At 40.2% G+C, this 24,259-nt stretch overlaps 1 protein-coding gene across 50 annotated transcripts in view; it reads left to right on the top strand.

Moving 5' to 3' along the window:
* The window catches only part of NEB (nebulin), a 111,522-nt gene that overhangs the window by 21,569 nt on the left and 65,694 nt on the right, over positions 1-24,259 (top strand). For 49 of the 50 annotated variants that reach the window (XM_085552092.1, XM_085552138.1, XM_085552140.1 and 46 more), the window contains 35 exons: positions 55-159; positions 314-421; positions 759-1,070; positions 1,811-2,017; positions 2,906-3,010; positions 3,796-3,903; positions 4,804-5,115; positions 5,253-5,459; positions 5,928-6,032; positions 6,185-6,292; positions 7,062-7,373; positions 7,588-7,791; positions 8,233-8,337; positions 9,126-9,233; positions 9,598-9,909; positions 10,330-10,533; positions 10,845-10,949; positions 11,050-11,157; positions 11,535-11,846; positions 13,564-13,767; positions 14,081-14,185; positions 14,286-14,393; positions 16,101-16,412; positions 16,827-17,030; positions 17,335-17,439; positions 17,540-17,647; positions 18,025-18,336; positions 18,752-18,955; positions 19,251-19,355; positions 19,456-19,563; positions 20,291-20,602; positions 21,317-21,520; positions 22,316-22,420; positions 23,013-23,120; positions 23,632-23,943. In XM_085552092.1, coding sequence (XP_085408218.1) covers positions 55-159; positions 314-421; positions 759-1,070; positions 1,811-2,017; positions 2,906-3,010; positions 3,796-3,903; positions 4,804-5,115; positions 5,253-5,459; positions 5,928-6,032; positions 6,185-6,292; positions 7,062-7,373; positions 7,588-7,791; positions 8,233-8,337; positions 9,126-9,233; positions 9,598-9,909; positions 10,330-10,533; positions 10,845-10,949; positions 11,050-11,157; positions 11,535-11,846; positions 13,564-13,767; positions 14,081-14,185; positions 14,286-14,393; positions 16,101-16,412; positions 16,827-17,030; positions 17,335-17,439; positions 17,540-17,647; positions 18,025-18,336; positions 18,752-18,955; positions 19,251-19,355; positions 19,456-19,563; positions 20,291-20,602; positions 21,317-21,520; positions 22,316-22,420; positions 23,013-23,120; positions 23,632-23,943 — 6,363 coding nt within the window. The remainder of the gene's footprint in view (positions 1-54; positions 160-313; positions 422-758; positions 1,071-1,810; positions 2,018-2,905; positions 3,011-3,795; positions 3,904-4,803; positions 5,116-5,252; positions 5,460-5,927; positions 6,033-6,184; positions 6,293-7,061; positions 7,374-7,587; positions 7,792-8,232; positions 8,338-9,125; positions 9,234-9,597; positions 9,910-10,329; positions 10,534-10,844; positions 10,950-11,049; positions 11,158-11,534; positions 11,847-13,563; positions 13,768-14,080; positions 14,186-14,285; positions 14,394-16,100; positions 16,413-16,826; positions 17,031-17,334; positions 17,440-17,539; positions 17,648-18,024; positions 18,337-18,751; positions 18,956-19,250; positions 19,356-19,455; positions 19,564-20,290; positions 20,603-21,316; positions 21,521-22,315; positions 22,421-23,012; positions 23,121-23,631; positions 23,944-24,259) is intronic. The other variant, XM_085552136.1, reaches the window with a different exon arrangement.

Genomic DNA, 24,259 nt, shown 5'->3' with positions numbered 1-24,259 from the left:
GCTTATATTTTGTAAGTGTAACTCCTTTTCAATGCTAAATCTTTGTAATTGCAGAGGCTCTACACTGATAAATGGAACAAAGAGAAGACCAGCATTCATGTTATGCCGGATACTCCAGAAATTCTGCAGTCTAGAGTGAACCAGATCACAATGAGTAATGTGAGTTGCTGTGTTCAGTGGGGACATTTAATGTCTTTAGCATAGATAAAAAAAACTGGTGTAATTCTTTGGTCTTTCTTGAAAGTAGTTATAGATACTTAAGTACTTCTGCTTTTATAATAGAGTACCTGTTCTCTTTTCTGTTTTAAATTAGAAACTATACAAAGCTGGATGGGAGGAAGACAAGAAGAAAGGTTATGACATGCGGCCAGATGCTATTCCAATAAAAGCAGCCAAGACTTCCCGAGACATTGCAAGTGATGTAAGTGTGTTTGTCAGCAGCATTCAGGATCTTTTCAAAACCAGTCAGAACTTGGTGGTTATGCCCAAACGTGGTTTCAGCTAGATGTTTGTTTTGATAAGCCTTTGCAGTATTTGCTCTCAGGCTTGCTTCAGGAATAACACTGAATTGTGCCTCTTTGCTCATTGTAAAACTCATATAGTCACTGGACTATTTTGTGATGCTCAATATGTGTAAATGTTTAAGCCAGAGATCTTGTTATGAAAAAGAACAACTTTTTCTTTTTTTCTGAGATAAACTTGAGCCTAATATTGTACTTCTTTTTTCTTTTGTTGTTGTTTCTCTTTCCTGCTGTCAGTATAAATACAAACTAGCCTATGAAAAAGCAAAAGGAAAACATATTGGGTTCCGCAGCCTTGAAGATGACCCCAAGCTGGTGCACTTCATGCAGGTGGCTAAGATGCAATCTGATCGTGAATACAAAAAAGATTATGAGAAGGCAAAGACTAACTTCCATACTCCAGTTGACATGCTCAGTGTTGTGGCAGCCAAGAAAGCACAGGAAGTGGCTACAAATGCAAACTACAAACACTTGATCCATATCTACAATGTTTTACCTGATGCTATGAGTCTTGAATTAGCCAAAAACATGATGCAGCTACAAAGTAATGTAAGTGAGAGACTCTTTAGCCTTTGCTTTACCAGTACAATGATTCTTAGTTTATGAGTGAATACTGTTAGATGAACAGAAGATTTTTCTTAGTGAAATTAAGTCAGTTAAATGCTAAAATGTAAATAAAATGAGACCTCCAACAATGATAGACTCTGAAATACTAAATTACACCTATCATTAGAAAAATTTAGGCTCAGAAATAATTATGTCTATAGAGTGAAATGGATGCATGCTACTTCTACATCCTGTCAGATTCTTCAACAGCAGCCCTTTTGTACCAGCCAAGGCAATGAGAAGCTTTGCTTTTCATTAAGTATTATCTTATCCTTCCAAGAAGATGCCCTCTTTTAAAGAAAGGGAAAAACAGCTCTTTAGCTGTGTTCTCAGAGTTCCTGGGATATTTACACCCTAGTGAAGATACGTATATATTTTTCTTTTATTATTTTTCCTCAGTGCAGTGGTTCAGGCTTATTCCTTTCTTCAAGAGGGCTTTAGCATGTAATTGTTTGTGAGCAATCTATATCTTTCTGAACACTTTACAAGTGGTATAATAAAATACAGATAGTACCGTAAAAAAAACCAAACTTCTAAATAGACACTGGATGCATCTTGATACTGTTTGGTTCTTCTTAAAATAAGTGCATTCAAAATCTAATGTACATTAAATACAAGAAGATGTGTCAAAATTTTCAGACATTCATGTGCATCTAATTATTTTCTTTTCCTTCTGCTTTCAGAATCAATACAGAGCAGAATATGATGAAAGTATGAAGGGTGTTGGATGGATGCCACTGGGCTCTCTGGAGGCTGAGAAGAACAAGAAAGCAATGGAAATTCTTAGTGAAAAGAAATACCGTCAGCACCCAGACAAGTTGAAGTATTCCGTTCCTGTGGATTCCATGAATATGGCCTTAGCTTTACATAATGCTAAAATCATGGATGAGGTAAGAAAATGTTCATCACAACTTATTTAAGTTTGGAGAAATAAGGCATCAGTTATACCTTATGTAGTCTTTTGGGTTAATAAGTTCTGTGTTTGTTAGTTTGAGCAGCTAATGAAAATGCTTGACTGTCACTGTATTTCATCTTAATAGAGCCGTAGTCTATTTTAAAGCAAAGCATAACCCTGATAATTTCTTCATAGGGTCTACTCAACATTACAGATTGTAGATTTCTAATAGTTTAACTTTATGGGCTGAAAATACCAGTCCCTTTTGAAAATGGCTTTTAAGCTTTTAAACTATAGTCTGTATAATCTGATGGCTATTACATCAGTGTGACATGGCTGCATAACGTCAGTGCTCTTATATATTGAGGTATTTATTTTCTGATTCATCTGCTGAATGGACAGAATCCACTGCTGTCCTTTAGGAACGTCTTGTTCATGTGCACCATGTTTGGAGGGATCACCTGAATTTTCTTTAGATTTTACTTCCTGTAAGAAAAGGAAGTTTTCTCTCTCAATTGATTGATATTTTATATGAGATAGGCTGTTAGTCACCTTGCTTGGAAGATTATTAGCTTATTTTCATAACACTTTTTATACCTTCTGACTTGGCTTTGGTAGCTATTGTTCTCTGTTGAATGTACTTGAACATACTGCTGGATAAGAGACAAGCAATAAGATATTGTAGCAAGATTGATATTTCTTCAACTTTTATTGCAGACTTGTGCAGTTATCTTCGTAAGAGCTATTCCTGATAAGGAAAAACCTGGGTGGTCTTAGCATGCTAACGGCTGTGTTACTAAAAAGAAAGATTATACTTAAAATAGAAACAGTTACACTTAAAATTTTATGGTAAACTGATGTGTTTGTTGCTTTATTCTTCTAGCACAAATACAAACAAGCATGGGAGGAGGACAAGAAGAAGGTTCACATGACACCAGATACTCCACAGTTTGCTTTAGCGAAAGCTAATGCATTTAATATAAGTGATGTGAGTACTGTTTGGAAAAAGTTGCTCCTTTTTTTTTTTTTTTTTTTTTTCCCAATTAGAAATAAATAACAGCACAGGAAAGTTTCTGTAACACTCATTTTGTCAGCCTGTGTTACTTCCACAATCTGCTATTTTCCTTTTTCTACTGTCCTTCCCTGAAATTAAATATCTAAAGCTGTCAAGAAAAAGCAATAATATTTATGGACAGGTTACGTAGCATTCACGTAGGTCATTAAAATATAATAATTATTAACAACATAACACAGTTTAAGCACCATTTATGTTGTTTCTGTATTTATTATTTTATTTTATAATACCCAGTGTTTTGTAGCAGAATTCTTTCTGGAAGGTTGAACCTATTCTTTATGTAACTTTATAGACCGTTTCTCAGTAGCTGTTTGTTAAATCTGCATATTCTAAATAAAAATTGTAATTGAACCCATCTTTATATGCATATAAATAGACAAATGTCATTTTTAGATGTAAATTTTCACCGGTTTTCGTGCACGTGTAAAAGAAATGCAGATATTTTAGGTATTTTTACTGGTTATAGTTCAGTTCAGTTGCATTGATTCGTAGATATAAGGACTGGATTTAATTTTGAAGGTGAATCCATGTTTTTGTGTGCCTGAATGACTAAAAGAGCTTTTCAAAGAGTATTAAACATAAAAATAGTCTGTGTCTCAAGCTGACATATAGAATGTATACAGTATGAATTCTATTTTAAGAACATGTTTTGTGTTTTGCTTTTTTAAAGGATGTGTCTTTTTTCTTTCCTTTCACAGAAAATGTATAGACATTCTTTTGAAGAAGCCAGAAAGAAAGGGTACGATCTCAGATCTGATGCTATCCCTATTAAAGCTGCCAAAGCTTCAAGGGACATTGCTAGTGATGTAAGTTCTGAAAAAAGAACAATCAATTTCAGTTTCTTGGCTCAACTCAATATACCAGTTCTATGAAGTCTGTTTATTCTCTTGTTTGTAAATAATTTTGATATATTCTGATACATTTTCTAGCATGGTTAAAGAACAGAATCTCCATTAGAAGGGTAAGGAGATGCACGGAAGACTCTGAGGAGAAAGATATACACATATTAGTCTTGCAAGAGTTGGGAAAGAACAAATATGGCCTTAAATTACTCTTTCTTCTGGGGCGTTCTTCTTGAATTCATGATTCATTTGAGCAAACTAGCTTCATAAGTGCCATACAGATCTGTTCTTTTATGCTAATCATGGCTCAGACTATCGCTAGGATAGTGATATACCAAGCTGAATGGTGGTGGTAGAATACGAACATAAAAACATTGGACAGTGTGGGTTGATGTATCCTGCTTGTGGTATTTCATCTTAGAGCTAGTAAAGCTATCTCTAAGCTATAGTGTAGAAAGAATAAATTTCTGTTTTCTGAAGGACTGTTTTCAAATCAGGTCTTGTGTGTTGGTTTGGATTTTTGTCAGTCTGCTTCATATTCACATTGTACCATTTAGAATGAGGTTAGAAAGCAGTCACATCCCAAGTTGTCACACCCCATTCAAGAGTAGAATAAAGCAGCATATGGAAACTGCATTTTTCAAGAAAATGTTTTTAGAAGCTGGTTTTGATGGAGCCCTTATAGAATTTTGAGACTTGTTAAGCACGCTGACAAGAAGCAGGTAGAACTACCACCTCCATATTCTTAGTGTTTGTTTAATCATGTAAACATTCTAATTTACCTCTTCTTTCCCTTACAAGGTAGATATTGATTGTTAAACAAATGAAGTAGAACTAAAATCTCTGTCTCTGTTCTCTGCACAGTATAAATACAAATTAGGTTATGAACAAGACAAGGGAAAGCTTGTAGGCTTCCGCAGCCTTCAGGATGATCCGAAACTTGTCCATTATATGCAAGTGGCTAAGATGCAGTCTGATCGTGAGTACAAGAAGGCCTATGAGACAAGCAAGACTCATTACCAAACACCTTCTGATGCACTTAGTATCATGGCAGCTAAGGAGGCACAAGATCGTGTAACCAATGCAAACTACAAACGACTGATACACCACTATATGCTTCTACCAGATGCAATGAGTTTTGAACTGTACAGGAACATGAATCAGATACAAAGTAATGTAAGTTTCTGTTTTCTTTCTCATCATTCACATCTATTCTGTTTTCTTCTTTTCTCATTGTGTTTGGGAAAGAACAGAATAATGTGGCATGAACCAATTGTAAGCTGTAATCTTCACTTTTGTTTCCTGACTGGCAGAATGAATACAAACAGGATTACAATGAATGGTTCAAGGGTATTGGTTGGAGTCCTGCTGGTTCTCTGGATGTGGAGAAATCTAAGAAAGCTACAGAAATCGCAAGTGACCGGAAATACCGGCAGCATCCCAGCAAATTCCCTTTTACAAAACAGACTGATGACATGGATATGGTTCTTGCAAAGCACAATGCAGATATAATGAATAAAGTGAGTATTTATGGGGAGCACTAGTCAGACACTCATATATGACCTCTGTTAATAAACTTTGTATAAATCTCTGTCGCTACTTTTACTTAGCAGTTTTTCCCCAGAGAAAAATGACTGTTGCTTAAAGATGGCTCATTTTTCAAATTTTTTCTTAACTGAAATATCCAGTTACTGCTAAGAAGCATTGTTTAAATCAATCTTTTCTCGTTTTTTCCTTGCTACCTCTCCAACATGTTTTTCTCTTACTTACATGGCAATTACTGTCCTTGAAAATCTTCAGTAGAAGCGAGACTGGATCCCGATTTGACCGATTCTGAATTAAGTCATTCCATAGTAAAATAAACCTAAGTTAACATCTTTTGCTTTTTACCCATCTATAATCAAAGTGCACAGACAGAAAGGTGAAAATCCTGTAAGAGCTGGCTTCTGTCACCTATACTGATAATCTGATGTTCTTTTTTTCAATAGCATGCTTATACTCAAGCTTGGGAGAAGGATAAAACTCAAGTTCATGTGATGCCAGATACACCAGATATTCTACAGGCAAAGCAGAACAAGGCGAACTACAGTCAGGTAGAGCTTTTTAATGCTTTTACTTTTCAAACTAATGTTAAATTAATCTACTTCCAACTTCAAGGTGCCCTTTCATTTCAAAATAAATATCTAAATAGAAGGTGACGTATGTATTTATAAGGCTTTTTAATAAAAATTGTTTTCAATTCTAGAAACAATACAAGCTTGACTGGGAGGAAATGATTAAGAAGGGCTATGACCTCACACCTGAAGCCATTTCAGTGAAAGCTGCCAAAGCTTCAAGGGACATTGCAAGTGACGTAAGCAAGCATTTAATTCTGTCTGAAGTGTACTGTTATGTGGACCCCCTCAAGAAGAGTGACTTGTAGTTTAAAAAAACAATAAGAAGAATTGCTGATAAAACATCTTAAAAATAACAGTAATTGCTGATAAAACGTTTCCTGGTCTGTTTTTGTCAGTGAAGACAACATGTTAAGGAAAGTGATTCTTTTATCTTGGCATTTCAGAAGATTATGGTCCACCCATAAAGTGGCTGGTCATTGAAAGTTAGGAGCAATTTGAACTGAATTGTCTGCTCTTTTGAATGTTACATCTTCAGAGCATCAGGAAGTTGGTCCCAGTGCCTCTACTTTGAAATCTTCTTTACAACTCAGAAGTAGATATGGTGACACGACTTGTTATTATTTTACATAACTTGATACTAATACAACTCCTGCATTTATGGAAAAGATTTCATCAATTGTAGCTGATTGTTTTATATATCAAAATAGTGTGGCGTGGCAGCCTTTGGGCTGTGGCTGTATAAATCAATGGCACAGGAGACCACTGTTAGAGCCATGCACTCTTCCTGTTCAAGTGACTTGGTTTGTCCCCAGGGAAGGCATTTGCAGACACCAATTGATGCACGTGAATAGAGGGGCTGCTAAGTCTTCACATGAGATGCCATAGCAAGTTGCTTATTTCATTGGTAATGAGGAACATTGAACTGAGTGAATATATTTGCCTTGTATATTTTATCACTGCCTGATTCTTACTGCAATTTCAATAATACAATATTTATAATTTTAGTACAAATACAAAGAGGGTTATCGCAAGCAACAGGGACACCACATTGGATTCCGGAGCTTACAAGATGATCCAAAGATGATGTGGTCTATGCAAGTAGCTAAGATGCAGAGTGAGAGGGAATATAAGAAAGATTTTGAAAAGTGGAAGACAAAGTTCAACATGCCTGTGGATATGTTAGGCTTCCTTCTGGCTAAGAAATGTCAGGAATTGGTTAGTGATATAGACTACAAGCGGATGCTACACCGCTGGACTTGTCTACCAGACCAAAATGATGTCACCCAAGCAAAGAGGGTCTATGAACTGCAGAGTGATGTAAGTCTTCTCTGAATTTGATTTCTTCATTTTATGTAAAATATGTACTGCTTTTCAGAAAGTATCTTTAATAAGTCTCTTTTGACATCAATGAAGTTCAAATTGAAGATCATTCACTAATTAGTCTTTTAATATGGTTTAATGCATAGGCAGTGAAAGAATACGCCATGATATTGATTTTGGATTTTTTTTTTTTTATTCTTTTCCTTAACAGAACCTGTATAAGTCCGATCTACAGTGGCTCAGAGGCATTGGATGGAGTCCTTTGGGATCTCTGGAGTCTGAAAAGAACAAGAAAGCTTCTGAAATACTAAGTGAAAAGAAGTATCGGCAGCATCCAGATACTATTAAGTTCACAAGTATCCCAGATGCCATGAATATCACTTTAGCAAAGTCTAATGCAAAAAATCGAAGTGATGTAAGTTGCTTTAGATCCAGTAAATGAGGGAACACTTTAGTATATATTTGTTATAAAGATGACCATAACAGAATGCAATTAAAATATATAGGTATCCAGTGTTTGCAATGTGTGCCTTACTGTTCAGTTGTGAAGAAATACTGTGTCTTATTCAGATTTAAGTCCTTAGGACCATCTAATTTATTCAGCCGTAACTGTGAATAGAATCCTTACTGCGCAGTATGTCAATGCATTGACATAATGCTGTCTCCTTGACCCTTTATGAGTGTAAAGATGGGAAAAAAGTATTCCAGTAAGTTGAAGTACTGTTTTATTTAAATATCTTGCATTGTTAAGTCACTTCTACTTGCATGGTACATCACTGATGTGTTATTGTAGAAAATAGGTAAGCTGAATTCACTGCTGTGCATATGAACCAGTTTTATTCACGTCTCCCTTCAGATATTATATAGAGAGGCTTGGAACAAGGACAAAACTCAGGTTCACATCATGCCTGACACTCCTGAAATTTTGTTGGCTAAATCAAACTTAATCAACACAAGTGATGTAAGTATGTCTCTATAACATTTCTTTTATGCAATTTGAATTTATCCTTTGTAGTTGTAGTTTAAAATGGAGTGGAACAGTTTCAGCAATCTAACGATTGTTAGCATACCTGTTAAAATTGTTATGCATTGGGATACCAGAGTAAATTGCTAGATTTTAAAGTGGAAGTGAAATTTCTAGAAAAGAAAGCAAACCAAGGAGGTACTCAGTGCAAGTTTGATGCTTTCTCTATCAACCTTACAGATGGTATTAACATTGTAGATATATATTCAGTAGTTATTAGCAAGACTGTCATTCTTGTTTTGGTAAAAGTTGAATTATATCAAACTGTCTTCTTAGAATTATTTTGAATTACTTTACATCAAATTATTGGATATAATATAACAGATACGAGCTACCTTTAAATAGTTAAGAAACATTAGCAGTTGTATCATAGGAAGTCTGGAAGAGAAATAATTATCATTGAAATGGAGTTTAGCAAACCATGGGGTTGTATTATTCACCTCTGTAGAAGACTACGTAGATTTATATTTTTAGTACAGATTTGCTCTCAGATGAGTTAATCAGGAACAAATAAAGTTGGTTTGATGTATTTCGTATTATCAGTAACAAAAGGTACGTTATGTAAGCTGTGGGATGAAACTGCATTTGAAATCTGATTCTTCGTTTTTAGTAATCAGTGGAATAAAAAGGTAGTTTGGGTAAGTTAGATCAGCTTACCATTTTTCCAGTTGGAAAACACTCCACAGCCGTAATCATAACAATTACTTTAAATCCTTCTCCAACAGAAACATTACAAGTTGGGATATGAGGAGCTGAGGAGAAAAGGCTATGATCTTCCTCCTGATGCCATACCCCTCAAGTCAGCGAAGGCGTCCAGAGACATCGCCAGTGAAGTAAGGGTTCTGACTGAGTGAAAACTGTGTGCCATAAGACTGGTAAAGATTACTGGTAAATGAATGGTGTCTTATTAAATGATGGACAGATCTGAAATCTGAACAATGAAAGCCTCTTGGTTGTACAGCAAGGTCTAATTGTTTATTATACAAAGTTAATTGAATTGATTAAAATAATTTATAAGCAAAAATAATGTAATTATAAAAATTAGTGTAGAATGTTACATAAATAAATGCTATGAATGTAGCAAAAATGCATAACATCTTTTAATGAATATTTTAATTAAAAAAATTAACAAGTCTGTTGACAGTGGAAAACTTAAAATTGCTTCTTAGAAACACTGTGGTTTCTGCTTTCATTTAGTATAAGTATAAAACAGCCTACCGGAAGCAGCTTGGCCACCATGTTGGAGCCCGTAACATAGAGGATGATCCCAAGATGGTGTGGTCGATGCATGTAGCCAAGATCCAGAGTGACAGGGAGTACAAGAAAGCCTTTGAGAAGTCAAAGACGCACTTCAGCAGCCCTGTGGACATGCTGGGAATTGTGTTGGCCAAGAAATGTCAGGAGCTGGTCAGTGATGTGGATTACAAGCATCTTCTGCATCGGTGGACCTGTCTGCCAGACCAGAACGATGTTGTACAAGCACGGAGAGTGTACGACCTTCAGAGTGATGTGAGTTATCCTTTAGTGGGTGTGTGGGAAGGGGAAGTCAGTGCTGTGTTGTGTGCCACTGCAGGAGAGGGTGGGGACATGGGGATACTAAGATAGATACTAAGATTCTGTGAGACTGTGCTGTGGCCAAGCTGCCTGTCTGAGTGTTGAACTGAGTGTCCTGACGTGGGGCGGAAGAAGTTTGTGTGACGTCAGTTTTTATGTTTGAGGAAGAGTCATGCCTGAGATGGAAGATTCTGGAGGACAAGTGTTGTGGTGGTGTCGGCTGCACATGCCTCCAAAATGAGGGCTTGAGGGAAACTGTGCTTAATGGGAGTCATACACTGCTGTCATGTTGGGTTACTGCAGGGAATGTGTATTAGCAGACAGAGCCTTTAAAGGCGTTGCTAAGCTGCCTTGTGTCCTTGCGTGTCTTTTCAGAATGTGTACAAGTCTGACCTGCAGTGGCTGAAAGGCATTGGCTGGTCCCCAATTGGTTCACTGGATGAAGAGAAGAACAAGCGAGCGAGCATGATCCTGAGTGACAAGAAGTACCGACAGCACCCGGACACCATCAGGTTCACGAGCCTTCCCGACTCCATGCCCATGGTTCTGGCAAAGCACAACTCTGAGATTATGAACCATGTGAGATTCTTTGTGTTTTCCACCTGAAGGAGTTTTGTCTGCCTTTAGTGGGACTCGAGAGCTGTTTAGTTGTTGGAGGGGTGATGCATTGCTGTGTAGTAGGAATTTGTGTTGACTGCTTTAGATCCACGTGTGCTGTGTGCAGATGGAGCAGTGCTTGGGAGCGGTGTGGGAGAGAAAAATGGGTGTAGGGCTGTGGGGTCTTGGTGCAGTACAAGGTGCCAGTGTCTGTACCCCTGGAGCGGGGCTGGTCTTTGCTTTGTTCCTCTGCTCTTGTTTGTTCTTACTGAGTGTTGTACTCATCTTCTCAGCGCTCGTACATAGCAGCTTGGGAGAAGGACAAAACCAAGACTCATATTATGCCAGATACCCCTGATATTTTGCAGGCCCTGCAGAACAAAGTGAACTACAGTGAGGTAGGTGGTTTGTCTGGGGTTTGGTGTCCGGTTCTGGATGGAGGCGTTCCAGGCAGAAGTGCTGTTTGTTTCACGTGGGGAATGCTTGGTTGTCTTTCAGAAAATGTACAGGCAGGCAATGGAAGAAGAGAAGAAAAAGGGCTATGACATGCGAGCAGATGCCATTCCCATCAAGTCAGCTAAAGCTTCCAGGGATATTGCCAGTGATGTGAGTACACAGGGGCCTTGGTGGCACGGTGTCTTGGTCAGTTTCTTATTGCTGTCATCTGAAGAGCTGAGATTGAAAATGCAGATGAATGGTGGCAGTAGAGCTCAGAGCTGTCGTTACTGCTCAGTTGGTCTGTGAGGACCTTGGTTGAAGAGGTTCCTGTGTGCACCTCCATGCTCCTCCTGCAGTTCAATGCTTCTCTGGGTGTGATGGATCTATAGCCTCTTGTGGAACAATATTGTGGTTTTGAGCTTAATTGCAAGTTGATTTTGCCAGCCTTGATTAGCAAAGCGCTTTTTGCAGGTGTTATTAGAGAACCCAGTTGGAAGGGGGCAAAAGTCCCATCTGAAATTCACTGCACTTCTTTAACCCTGCAGTACAAGTATAAAGAAGGGTATCGCAAGCAGCTTGGCCACCACATTGGAGCCCGTAACATAGAGGATGATCCCAAGATGGTGTGGTCGATGCATGTAGCCAAGGTCCAGAGTGACAGGGAGTACAAGAAAGCCTTTGAGAAGTCAAAGACGCACTTCAGCAGCCCCGTGGACATGCTGGGAATTGTGTTGGCCAAGAAATGTCAGGAGCTGGTCAGTGATGTGGATTACAAGCATCTTCTGCATCGGTGGACCTGTCTGCCAGACCAGAACGATGTTGTACAAGCACGGAGAGTGTACGACCTTCAGAGTGATGTGAGTTATCTTTTAGTGGGTGTGTGGGAAGGGGATGTCATGTTGTGTTGTGTGCCACTGCAGGAGAGGGTGGGGACATGGGGATGCTAAGATAGGCTGATTCTGTGAGACTGTGCTGTGGCCATGCTGCGTGTCTGAGTGTTGAATGGTGTGCTCTGGCATGGAGAGGAAATCATTTGTGTGGAATCTATTGTGATTTCACACTGTTTACTATCAGGTGTTCATCATGCCTCTCCTTCAGTCCTCCCTTCTGTCATATTGGGAAGAAGATATAATAAAAAGAGGTCATGAGATTAGATACGAATATGGTGATTTCTCACCAAGTAGCATAATGTATGGAGAAAAAACTTGCTTCACTGTGTATTGATTTCAGGCTTGAGCTGTGAGAATGTGTAAGTTACTTTATAATGTCTTTCCTCCCATCTGCTCTGTTCTTCCTTCTTCCCCCAAGTTATGCAGGGGAATGAGAAATGGCAGTTGCTGTCAATGCATGGCACTTCATCTCTACTGCTCCTCTGTTGTCTCTCTCACCCTGCTCCATGTGGGGTTCTTCCCATGGGTTTCCCTCTGTCCTGAACTGATCCTGTGTGGTCTTCCCACTTGCTGGGGCAATTCAAGCTCTTCTTAAGCACAGCATTATAACAAAGGGCCTATCCTTCAGGAACCTATTCCAGCATGGGTCTAAACAGCCATTAGCTTGTTCAGGCCTTCTGCTCCACTGCAGGCTCCTCTCCATGAGCTGCAGATCTAGTCTAGGGAGGCTGCTCCTTCAGGAGCTCTCAATGAGCTTCAGATTACTTCAGGCCACATCTGCCTGCTTCTGTAGGCTTCTCTGTGGGCTACACATGGAGATCTAGTCCACGTCCTGCACTTGGGTTGCAAGGGATAGCCTGCTTTACCATGAACCACACCTGGGCTGCAGGGAATTTATGCACCATGCCTGGAGTGCCTTCTTCCCTCCTTCTTCCCTGATGCTAGTGTCTGAAGGGTCGTTTCTCTCACATTTTCTCACTCTTCTCTCTGAACAGCTGTAGTAGAGTTGTTTTCTACTTCCTCCAGTGTGTTCTTAGGGAGGTGCAACCAGTCTTATTCACTAGCTCAGTTCAGGACAACAGAGGGTTCTGACTGCTGAAAGGTGGAAATGGCTATTATCTGTCATGGGGCAGCTTAGTTACTATTCTCACACAAGCCAAACTGGCAGTTGCAGTCACTACCAAAATCATGCCTAATAACCTCAATACAGCATTGTGATTTTTGTTCATGGAAAAGTTGTTGCATACCTTGAGGTGTCTGAAGGAAAAGTTGTTGCAGGCAGCCAAAATTCCTTATGGCAGGGGAGAGCTTCACATTTTCACTTTTGGGTGACCAAATCTGGGCAAGCAGAAGCCATCTGTGCAGATGAGAATGGTTTAAGGAGCATTAGGTGCTGAGGAGTAAAGCTGCTCATGTGCCTCTGCCATCCACCAGTTGGTGAATGGAGCAGATCTTTGCCCCTCTTGCCTTCAGAGCATTAAGTAGTGAAGATTCTGCAAGATGACTTTGGCTGGTTATGATGGTGTAGGCTGCATATGCCTCCAAAATGAGGGCTTGAGGGAAGCTGTGCATAATGGGAGTCATAAACTGCTGTCAGGTTGGATTACTTTGGGGAATGTGTATTAGCAGACAGAGCTGTTAAGGGCGTTGCTAAGCTGCCTTGTGTCCTTGCATGTCTTTTCAGAATGTGTACAAGTCTGACCTGCAGTGGCTGAAAGGCATTGGCTGGTCCCCAATTGGTTCACTGGATGAAGAGAAGAACAAGCGAGCGAGCATGATCCTGAGTGACAAGAAGTACCGACAGCACCCGGACACCATCAGGTTCACGAGCCTTCCCGACTCCATGCCCATGGTTCTGGCAAAGCACAACTCTGAGATTATGAACCATGTGAGATTTCTTTGTGTTTTCCACCTGAAGGGGTTTTGCCTGCCTATAGAGGGCCTCGAGAGCCGTTTATTTGTTGGAGGGGTGATGTATTGCTGTGAAGTGAGGATTTGTGTTGACTGCTTTAGATCCACGTATGCTGCATGCAGATGGAGCAGTGTTTGGGAGCGGTATGGGAGAGAAAAATGGGTGTAGGGCTGTGGGGTCTTGGTGCAGTACAAGGTGCCAGTGTCTGTACCTCTGGAGCTGGGCTGGTCTTTGCATTTGTTCCTCTGCTCTTGTTTGTTCTTACTGAGTGTTGTACTCATCTTCTCAGCGCTCATACATAGCAGCTTGGGAGAAGGACAAAACCAAGACTCATATTATGCCAGATACCCCTGATATTTTGCAGGCCCTGCAGAACAAAGTGAACTACAGTGAGGTAGGTGGTTTGTCTGGGGTTTGGTGTCCAGTTCTGGACGGAGGCGATCCAGGCAGAAGTGCTGTTTGTTTCACGTGGGGAATGCTTTTTTGTCTTTCAGAAAATGTACAGGCAGGCAATGGAAGAAGAGAAGAAAAAGGGCTACGACATGCGAGCAGATGCCATTCCCATCAAGTCAGCTAAAGCTTCCAGGGATATTGCCAGTGATGTGAGTACACAGGGGTCTTGGTTGCACAGTGTTTTGGACAGTTTCTCATTGCTGTCATCTGAAAAGCTGAGATTGAAAATGCAGATAAATGGTGGCAGTAGAGCTCAGAGCTGTCATTACTGCTCAGTTGGTCTGTGAGGACCTTGGTTGAGGTGGTTCTTCCTGTAGCAGTTCATGCCTATTGTGTGTGTGCAGCGCAATGAAGGACATTGTATGCTGCATTGGGAGTGTGTCCGCAGGAGCCTGAGGAAGGACTTAATGAAAAGCAGCATTTCTTTGTGGCTTGTTGCTCCTTCTTCTCGTGCAGGAGACTTGAGATGTTCTCAATAGTGCAATTCTGCTGTCCCTTAATATCTGCATCTGCACCTTGAGCTTTGGAAAAGGACCCCAATGCAAATTCTGTGATATGATGGTAGCATTTTTTGTTTCTTTTTGGGCTATATCATATCCATTCGTTGTTGAGCCATTATTAGTCTTCCACTGTTTGTGGTACAGATTACTATTTCTTAGCTTTGTTTACAGTATACTAATTGTATTTTGCATTTGGACTGCTTCAATAGTGATGCCTTGTGGCATTCTCCTCAATTGTACCGTTCTGAAACTCTACCTAAAGTACTGTGTTTAGCTCTTGTGCGCCCAGCACAACAAGTAAGGGGACTTTTTAATCTGGATCCCGTGAAGCATCACAGAATTTATGAAAAGACTAGGTTACCTCATGTATAAAGCAATGCTGAGGTGGATGGGGACGGTCTGCCTGATGAGAAGTCATCTCCAGGTCAAGTTTATTGTAGGCTTTCAGCTTTTATAGGGGATTTATATGAAGCATTTAGAAAGGCTTTTTTATAGGGGTGTGTTTTGAAACTGAAGCAGGCTAGATGAGATTAGAAATGGTGTAAAAGTACATACTTATAGTGCTTGTGAGACTCACTGGTATAGGTTGCCAACAAATTGGATACCCTATTTGTGAAAATCTTTCCATGTCAGGATGGAACTGGAGGCTACATGGTCTAGTGAAAGATGTTTCTGCGCATTACAAGGGAATTGATCAAAATGATCTTTGATGGTTCCTTCCAACCCAAGCTAATCTATGATTCTGTGACACTTTGATATCTGCATGCTGTTGGAAAGGAGCTAAAATTACACTCTCATGCACCATTTTATAGTTTCAGATTGTTCCATAATTCAAGACTGATTAATTCAGTCTTCTTTCAGACTTACTGTACATTTCAGAAGGAAAAGGAGGGAAAAGTGAAGAGCTGTTCACTGTCACTGCCCAAATTTCAGTTTATGGTGGCCTGCAGCTGAGGCTTTCCAACAGGCTGGAAGAATAAGATTGATTCTCAGAATGATGGAGAGTTTGGTGTTGCTTCCATGGGCTGCGCAGTTGAATGTACTCAGGGCAGTCTATGATGAATTGCAGGTTGCCCACTGGAAATGACTGTGTGTTTTCTTCCAGGAACAGCATTCATGATTCTTAAACTAGGTAGGCTGGAGTTGATGTGTAGACCTCCATGTACCTCCAGAAGTCCAGTGCAGACCTGGAACCGTAGCCTGTTATGGGGAAATGTTGTGCTTCTGAGCATAATTGCATGGTGATTTTCGCTAGCCTTAATTAGCAGAGCGCTATTTGCAGGAATTATTAGAGAACAGAGTCAGAAGGGGGCAAAAGTCCCATCTGTAATTCACTGCACTTCTTTAACCCTGCAGTACAAGTATAAAGAAGGGTATCGCAAGCAGCTTGGCCACCACATTGGAGCCCGTAACATAGAGGATGATCCCAAGATGGTGTGGTCGATGCATGTAGCCAAGATCCAGAGTGACAGGGAGTACAAGAAAGCCTTTGAGAAGTCCAAGACGCACTTCAGCAGCCCCGTGGACATGCTGGGAATTGTGTTGGCCAAGAAATGTCAGGAGCTGGTCAGCGATGTGGATTACAAGCATCTTCTGCATCGGTGGACCTGTCTGCCAGACCAGAACGATGTTGTACAAGCACGGAGAGTGTACGACCTTCAGAGTGATGTGAGTTATCCTTTAGTGGGTGTGTGGGAAGGAGAGGTCATGTTCTGTTGTGTGCCACTGCAGGAGAGGGTGGGGACCTGGGGATGCTAAGATAGGCTGATTCTGTGAGACTGTGCTGTGGCCATGCTGCCTGTCTGAGTGTTGAACTGAGTGTCCTGACGTGGGGCGGAAGAAGTTTGTGTGACGTCAGTTTTTATGTTTGAGGAAGAGTCATGTCTGAGATGGAAGATTCTGGAGGTCAAGTGTGTGGTGGTGTAGGCTGCACATGCCTCCAAAACGAGGGCTTGACAGAAGCTGTGCTTAATGGGAGTCATAAACTGCTGTCAGGTTGGGTTACTGCAGGGAAGGTGTATTAGTAGGCAGAGCCTTTAAGGGCGTTGCTAAACTGCCTTGTGTCCTTGCGTGTCTTTTCAGAATGTGTACAAGTCTGACCTGCAGTGGCTGAAAGGCATTGGCTGGTCCCCAATTGGTTCACTGGATGAAGAGAAGAACAAACGAGCGAGCATGATCCTGAGTGACAAGAAGTACCGACAGCACCCAGACACCATCAGGTTCACGAGCCTTCCCGACTCCATGCCCATGGTTCTGGCAAAGCACAACTCTGAGATTATGAACCATGTGAGATTCTTTGTGTTTTCCACCTGAAGGAGTTTTGTCTGCCTTTAGTGGGACTTGAGAGCTGTTTATTTGTTGTAGGGGTGATGCATTGTCGTGTAGTGAGGATTTGTGTTAACTGCTTTAGATCCATGTGTGCTGTTGGAGCAGTGCTTGGGAGCGGTGTGGGAGAGAAAAATGGGTGTAGGGCTGTGGGGTCTTGGTGCAGTACAAGGTGCCAGTGTCTGTACCCCTGGAGCTGGGCTGGTCTTTGCTTTGTTCCTCTGCTCTTGTTTGTTCTTACTGAGTGTTGTACTCATCTTCTCAGCGCTCGTACATAGCAGCCTGGGAGAAGGACAAAACCAAGACTCATATTATGCCAGATACCCCTGATATTTTGCTGGCCCTGCAGAACAAAGTGAACTACAGTGAGGTAGGTGGTTTGTCTGGGGTTTGGTGTCCAGTTCTGGACGGAGGTGATCCAGGCAGAAGTGCTGTTTGTTTCACGTGGGGAATGCTTTTTTGTCTTTCAGAAAATGTACAGGCAGGCAATGGAAGAAGAGAAGAAAAAGGGCTACGACATGCGAGCAGATGCCATTCCCATCAAGTCAGCTAAAGCTTCCAGGGATATTGCCAGTGATGTGAGTACACAGGAGCCTTGGTGGCACAGTGTCTTGGTCAGTTTCTCATTGCTGTCATCTGAAGAGCTGAGATTGAAAATGGAGATGAATGGTGGCAGTAGAGCTCAGAGCTGTCATTACTGCTCAGTTGGTCTGTGAGGACCTTGGTTGAAGAGGTTCCTGTGTGCACCTCCATGCTCCTCCTGCAGTTCAATGCTTCTCTGGGTGTAATGGATCTATAGCCTCTTGTGGAACAATATTGTGGTTATGAGCTTAATTGCAAGTTGATTTTGCCAGCCTTGATTAGCAAAGCACTTTTTGCAGGTGTTATTAGAGAACAGAGTCAGAAGGGGGCAAAAGTCCCATCTGAAATTCACTGTACTTCTTTAACCCTGCAGTACAAGTATAAAGAAGGGTATCGCAAGCAGCTTGGCCACCACATTGGAGCCCGTAACATAGAGGATGATCCCAAGATGGTGTGGTCGATGCATGTAGCCAAGGTCCAGAGTGACAGGGAGTACAAGAAAGCCTTTGAGAAGTCCAAGACGCACTTCAGCAGCCCCGTGGACATGCTGGGAATTGTGTTGGCCAAGAAATGTCAGGAGCTGGTCAGTGATGTGGATTACAAGCATCTTCTGCATCGGTGGACCTGTCTGCCAGACCAGAACGATGTTGTACAAGCACGGAGAGTGTACGACCTTCAGAGTGATGTGAGTTATCTTTTAGTGGGTGTGTGGGAAGGGGAAGTCAGTGCTGTGTTGTGTGCCACTGCAGGAGAGGGTGGGGACCTGGGGATGCTAAGATAGGCTGATTCTGTGAGACTGTGCTGTGGCCATGCTGCCTGTCTGAGTGTTGAACTGAGTGTCCTGACGTGGGGCGGAAGAAGTTTGTGTGACGTGAGTTTTTATGTTTGAGGAAGAGTCATGCCTGAGGTGTAAGATTCTGGAGGTCAAGTGTGTGGTGGTGTAGGCTGCACATGCCTCCAAAACGAGGGCTTGACAGAAGCTGTGCTTAATGGGAGTCATAAACTGCTGTCAGGTTGGGTTACTGCAGGGAATGTGTATTAGCAGACAGAGCCTTTAAGGGCGTTGCTAAACTGCCTTGTGTCCTTGCGTGTCTTTTCAGAATGTGTACAAGTCTGACCTGCAGTGGCTGAAAGGCATTGGCTGGTCCCCAATTGGTTCACTGGATGAAGAGAAGAACAAGCGAGCGAGCATGATCCTGAGTGACAAGAAGTACCGACAGCACCCAGACACCATCAGGTTCACGAGCCTTCCCGACTCCATGCCCATGGTTCTGGCAAAGCACAACTCTGAGATTATGAACCATGTGAGATTTCTTTGTGTTTTCCACCTGAAGGACTTTTGCCTGCCTTTAGAGGGCCTCAAGAGCTGTTTATTTTCTGGAGGGGTGATGTATTGCTGTGAAGTGGGGATTTGTGTTGACTGCTTTAGATCCACGTATGCTGCGTGCAGATGGAGCAGTGTTTGGGAGCGGTGTGGGAGAGAAAAATGGGTGTAGGGCTGTGGGGTCTTGGTGCAGTACAAGGTGCCAGTGTCTGTACCCCTGGAGCTGGGCTGGTCTTTGCGTTTGTTCTTACTGAGTGTTGTACTCATCTTCTCAGCGCTCGTACATAGCAGCCTGGGAGAAGGACAAAACCAAGACTCATATTATGCCAGATACCCCTGATATTTTGCAGGCCCTGCAGAACAAAGTGAACTACAGTGAGGTAGGTGGTTTGTCTGGGGTTTGGTGTCCAGTTCTGGACGGAGGTGATCCAGGCAGAAGTGCTGTTTGTTTCACGTGGGGAATGCTTTTTTGTCTTTCAGAAAATGTACAGGCAGGCAATGGAAGAAGAGAAGAAAAAGGGCTACGACATGCGAGCAGATGCCATTCCCATCAAGTCAGCTAAAGCTTCCAGGGATATTGCCAGTGATGTGAGTACACAGGGGCCTTGGTTGCACAGTGTCTTGGACAGTTTCTCTGCTATTGCATCTTATGTCTGTGTTATTTTGTCTGTGTTATCATTCAGAATTTTGAGTTTACCTGACTGTTTGGCCCTATGGTTTCATTTTGTGGGGCTGAATTTTGTGTGGACCCTTTTTCTCAATCTACTCTGCTCCTAATTTTTCTTAGTATGTGTGTTGCAGATTAGTTAATCTCAGTGTAAAAGTAGTTTTTTTAATTTGTATTTGAATGTTAATTTTTATAATTTTTTTTTATGATTGCTTTTGTTTACACTCTTTTGTGTTGTTTTTTTTCCCCCCCATTTAATGCTATTCTAGTACTGGTGTCCTCAGTCAAGATTAAATAGGTGTTTATTTTCTCTTTTTTTACTGACTGTTTATGTGGATGGGTAGATTTTCTGAACTTTTAGCGTATTTTATTGAAGCTGTAACTTCAGGCTTTTTATACTCTCGTATACTAAGAGGAAGCTTTTCACATGTAAACTTAGGTTTTCGAAAATATCAAAATCATAGCAGGCAGGAAATATTTGGTCAGTTCTTTTTGCTCTGCATACTTTAGTTAATCAATGAAGTATCTGGAGAATTTAACAGTACCGTGGTTTCACACACTGAGTCTTCTGGAAGTTGTTCTATATGGACTGTTCTTAACATGCCGAGAACATTAATGTTAACTTAATTAACATATCTTTGCCTTTAGTACAAATATAAAGAAGGGTATCGCAAGCAGCTTGGCCACCACATTGGAGCCCGTAACATAGAGGATGATCCCAAGATGGTGTGGTCGATGCATGTAGCCAAGATCCAGAGTGACAGGGAGTACAAGAAAGCCTTTGAGAAGTCAAAGACGCACTTCAGCAGCCCTGTGGACATGCTGGGAATTGTGTTGGCCAAGAAATGTCAGGAACTGGTCAGTGATGTGGATTACCGCCACTATCTGCATCAGTGGATCTGCCTGCCAGACCAGAACGATGTTATCCATGCTAGGAAAGCCTATGATCTGCAGAGTGATGTGAGTTCTTACTGGTCAACTTTGATATGGTGTGTGTAATTTCTTGTACTTACCATACAAAATGTACAAGCCACTGCATACAAAACATAGAAGCCCTTTGAACTGTCTCTCACAGTCGTTTTCCTCATTTTGTTCATCTGTACTTGTTCCAAGGCAGGGTCAGGTCAGAGGATTCTTAGTAGTGAATATAAATATGGAGGGCTGAGTATTATGGAGGTTTTAGTTCAACTGATGTCTTAGAAGAATGGAATCACATTAGCTATGTGCAATCATAACGGAGAACGTTATTGCCATTTTTTGTGGACTAACTTCGTGTTAAGTTTACATTGCCTAGAATTTTTCTTTAAGTTGCATGAATGCAGGGGAGAATGCCACTCTGTTCTCACTTGGGAAAATGATGTAAATTACCACTTGTTTTTTCTTTGTGAATGACTTCCTGTTTGTTAGGAATGTATCTTGCAGGAAACATTTATGCTGAATTTCAGTATCTTATTTTCCTCTCGTTACTCCTTGGCCATTCTCCTTCATGCTGTTGGGAGAATTATACCTTGGAGTAAGTTTCAGGTCTATATCTGTGTTGTTAGCAAAGATTATTTTGCGGTCTGAACTAGGAGACAGATGACTAGTAAAAAGTATGCATTGTTTAAATATGATATATGTAAAGTTTAACTGGATTATTAATGAGATGTCCTTCTTCATATGTTTTTGTAATAGAATGTCTACAAGTCAGACCTTGAATGGCTGCGTGGCGTTGGTTGGGTCCCCATTGGTTCTTTGGATATTGAAAAAGCCAAGAGAGCAGGACAGATCTTGAGTGATAAAGTATACCGTCAGCATCCAGACACCATCAAGTTTACTAGTATTCCTGATTCTCTTGAGATGACCTTGGCTAAGCATAATGCAGAGACGATGAATAAGGTGAGTCTTGATCCAGTGTAGCTTTCTCCTGTTAAATGTTGGAGACAGAAGACTAGAAATAGCTTAATCACAAGTAATGCTGGAGTTCAGAGATAGAAGTCTAGAAATACAAGTCTGTGATTTCTACATGAGTTTTCACCACAGCAAGACTAAAAATCTAAGTTACATTCTTGGTAATCAGCAAGTAACTTATTTTTAGCAGCTTCTAATATACATAGCAGTAACTTCCAAGCTATCAAGTTACATTGGTATTCATAGTTTTGAAGCTTTTTACATATTCTAGTAAGTATTTAGTAGCACCTTATCTTTCATCCAATTTTTGATATAAAATTCAGCTACTTGTCTAATAATTTATGAAAGGTATCTAGTGATGTAAAAGTTAATAAATTATTTGTTTCAAAGCAGTCTTTGTAATATCTGTATTTTAAACAATTCAGCATAGTTCTTACAATGTCAGTATTTTTGTGAATCTGATGCTCTAATCTCATTCAACCCTATGTGTATCAATAAAGCCCTTTCCTCTTTGAGTGAGATGTTTGTAGAGTTTAGATCTCTGTGTGTCTGATGTGCATTCTGTGGAAAGCCCTTTTTCTAAATATCTTCTTTTAAGCAGAATGGTTTCTATGTTACGATAGCTTGACCTGAAATTTCAACACCTAGAGAAATGAGCATAAAATCTCACTATTATGTAAGAAATAAGGACTTTTTAGATTAGGAGTTAATTCTCCTGTTTTATGGGATCTCTAAGTTGTCATCTTTTTTTCCCTTGCTTAACTTACGGTATTTCTCCTGCAGCGTTTGTATACTGAGGCCTGGGATAAAGACAAGACACAAGTTCACATAATGCCTGACACACCTGAAATCACACTGGCAAAACAGAATATGTATAACTACAGTGAGGTGAGCGTGTTTGATCTCCATAGGTTCTGTGTCAATATTCTTACAAACCTAATTTAGATGTGTTCATAGATCAGTTTGTTTAATTAACACTAAATATCTGTAATCCAAATTGTGACTTTAGAAACCTATTTTTTAGTACAAATGTACATCTGTGATCACTGCTTTGAATAAATTCTATGAAAACTGTCTCTGGTGAATTCTGGGGGCTTCTTTCTTCTATTATATGTATTGCTGCAAAAGTGCAAAATTCATTCCAACATTAGAGATGGGAAAAAAACAAACTAAAATTCCTTCACAATTGTGATGATTATTGTTCTCAGTGTTCAGTGTTTAGGTAGAAATATTCACATCAGTAAGAGGTGGCTTTAGAAAGCTTTATTCTACTTGTATGTGGAGGAATAATATATCTATCAAGTTGTAATCTATGTTTTGTTATTTAAGTGTAGAAAGAAAAAAATAATGTATTTAGCAAAGATCTTCATTCAATGCAGTTTCATATGAGTTACTAATTTTAAGATTTGAATTAAGGAGGTTGGATAAAACCGGGGTAGAATAAATGTTGATGTTTTTTTTTTTTAAATTCTTTACCTAGAAACTGTACAAACAAGCCATGGAAGAAGAAAAAAAGAAAGGCTATGATTTGAGAAGTGATGCTATCCCAATTCAGGCTGCCAAGGCATCCAGGCAAATTGCCAGTGATGTAAGACACTATTATTTTGGTTTTTTGTGTGTATTGACATCAGATCTTTACAACGTAAAAGCATTCTGATGATTTATGTAAAGGAAGTTTAACTCTTATTTAAAAAACACATTTTGGAAATAAATTACACGTGTATAAAGACCTAATTGTAAAAGATAGGGACAAGATAATGCTGCTGTTGTGTTCTTAGCTGTATGTGTAATTAAATCTTTAGAAGTATGTGTAAAACGAGATTATTTCTCAGTAACATTAGAGAAGAATTTTTTTTTTTTAAAAAAAAAAAAAAAGAAAGAAAAAAAGAAATGGAAAAAATAAATTATTCCTCTCTGTTGTAATCGAAATCTCAAAAATTTACCCGAGGATCCTTCTTAGTAGCTCCAGAGTTGCTTTAAATCTATTCTGTTGGCTGTAGATTGGGAAAAAAAAAACACTTTTAAGAGTTTATTATTAAAACATTTTAAACTGATATTATAATCTATATATAAATACAATATCTTGATTTATATTTCAGTACAAGTATAAAGAAGGGTATCGCAAGCAGCTTGGCCACCACATTGGAGCCCGTAACATAGAGGATGATCCCAAGATGATGTGGTCAATGCATGTAGCCAAGATCCAGAGTGACAGGGAGTACAAGAAAGCCTTTGAGAAGTCCAAGACGCACTTCAGCAGCCCCGTGGACATGCTGGGAATCGTGTTGGCGAAGAAATGTCAGGAACTGGTCAGCGATGTGGATTACCGCCACTATCTGCATCAGTGGATCTGCCTGCCAGACCAGAACGATGTTATGCACGCAAGGAAAGCCTATGACCTGCAGAGTGATGTGAGTACCGCTATTTTCACTTTTCGGAAGGAATGTATTGGATGTTTTTACTTGGTGGATGAGAACATTGCATACACATATTATAGAACAGAGTTTTAAGGACATTTTTGAAGTTTTATTGTGTAGTGAAACTCAGATCTACAAGAGTATATGTTAACTTGTTGATCTTTAAATTAAGTTATCTGGTTTGGCCTTTTTGGGCTGTTTATCATTTGTCTTTATGTGAAGCCTGTAACTAGATCAAACTCTGTATCTAAATGAAATGGAGTGATTTCTTTGAAGATTATTTTTTTTTTCTGGGCTTTGAGATTTATTT

This window comes from Coturnix japonica, chromosome 7, assembly GCF_054131305.1.
Source record: "Coturnix japonica strain WE chromosome 7, WE-NBRP24, whole genome shotgun sequence".
Classification (NCBI taxonomy): Eukaryota; Metazoa; Chordata; class Aves; order Galliformes; family Phasianidae; genus Coturnix; species Coturnix japonica.
Note: the sequence above shows the minus strand (reverse complement) of the source record. Positions and strands in the feature narration are given on the sequence as shown.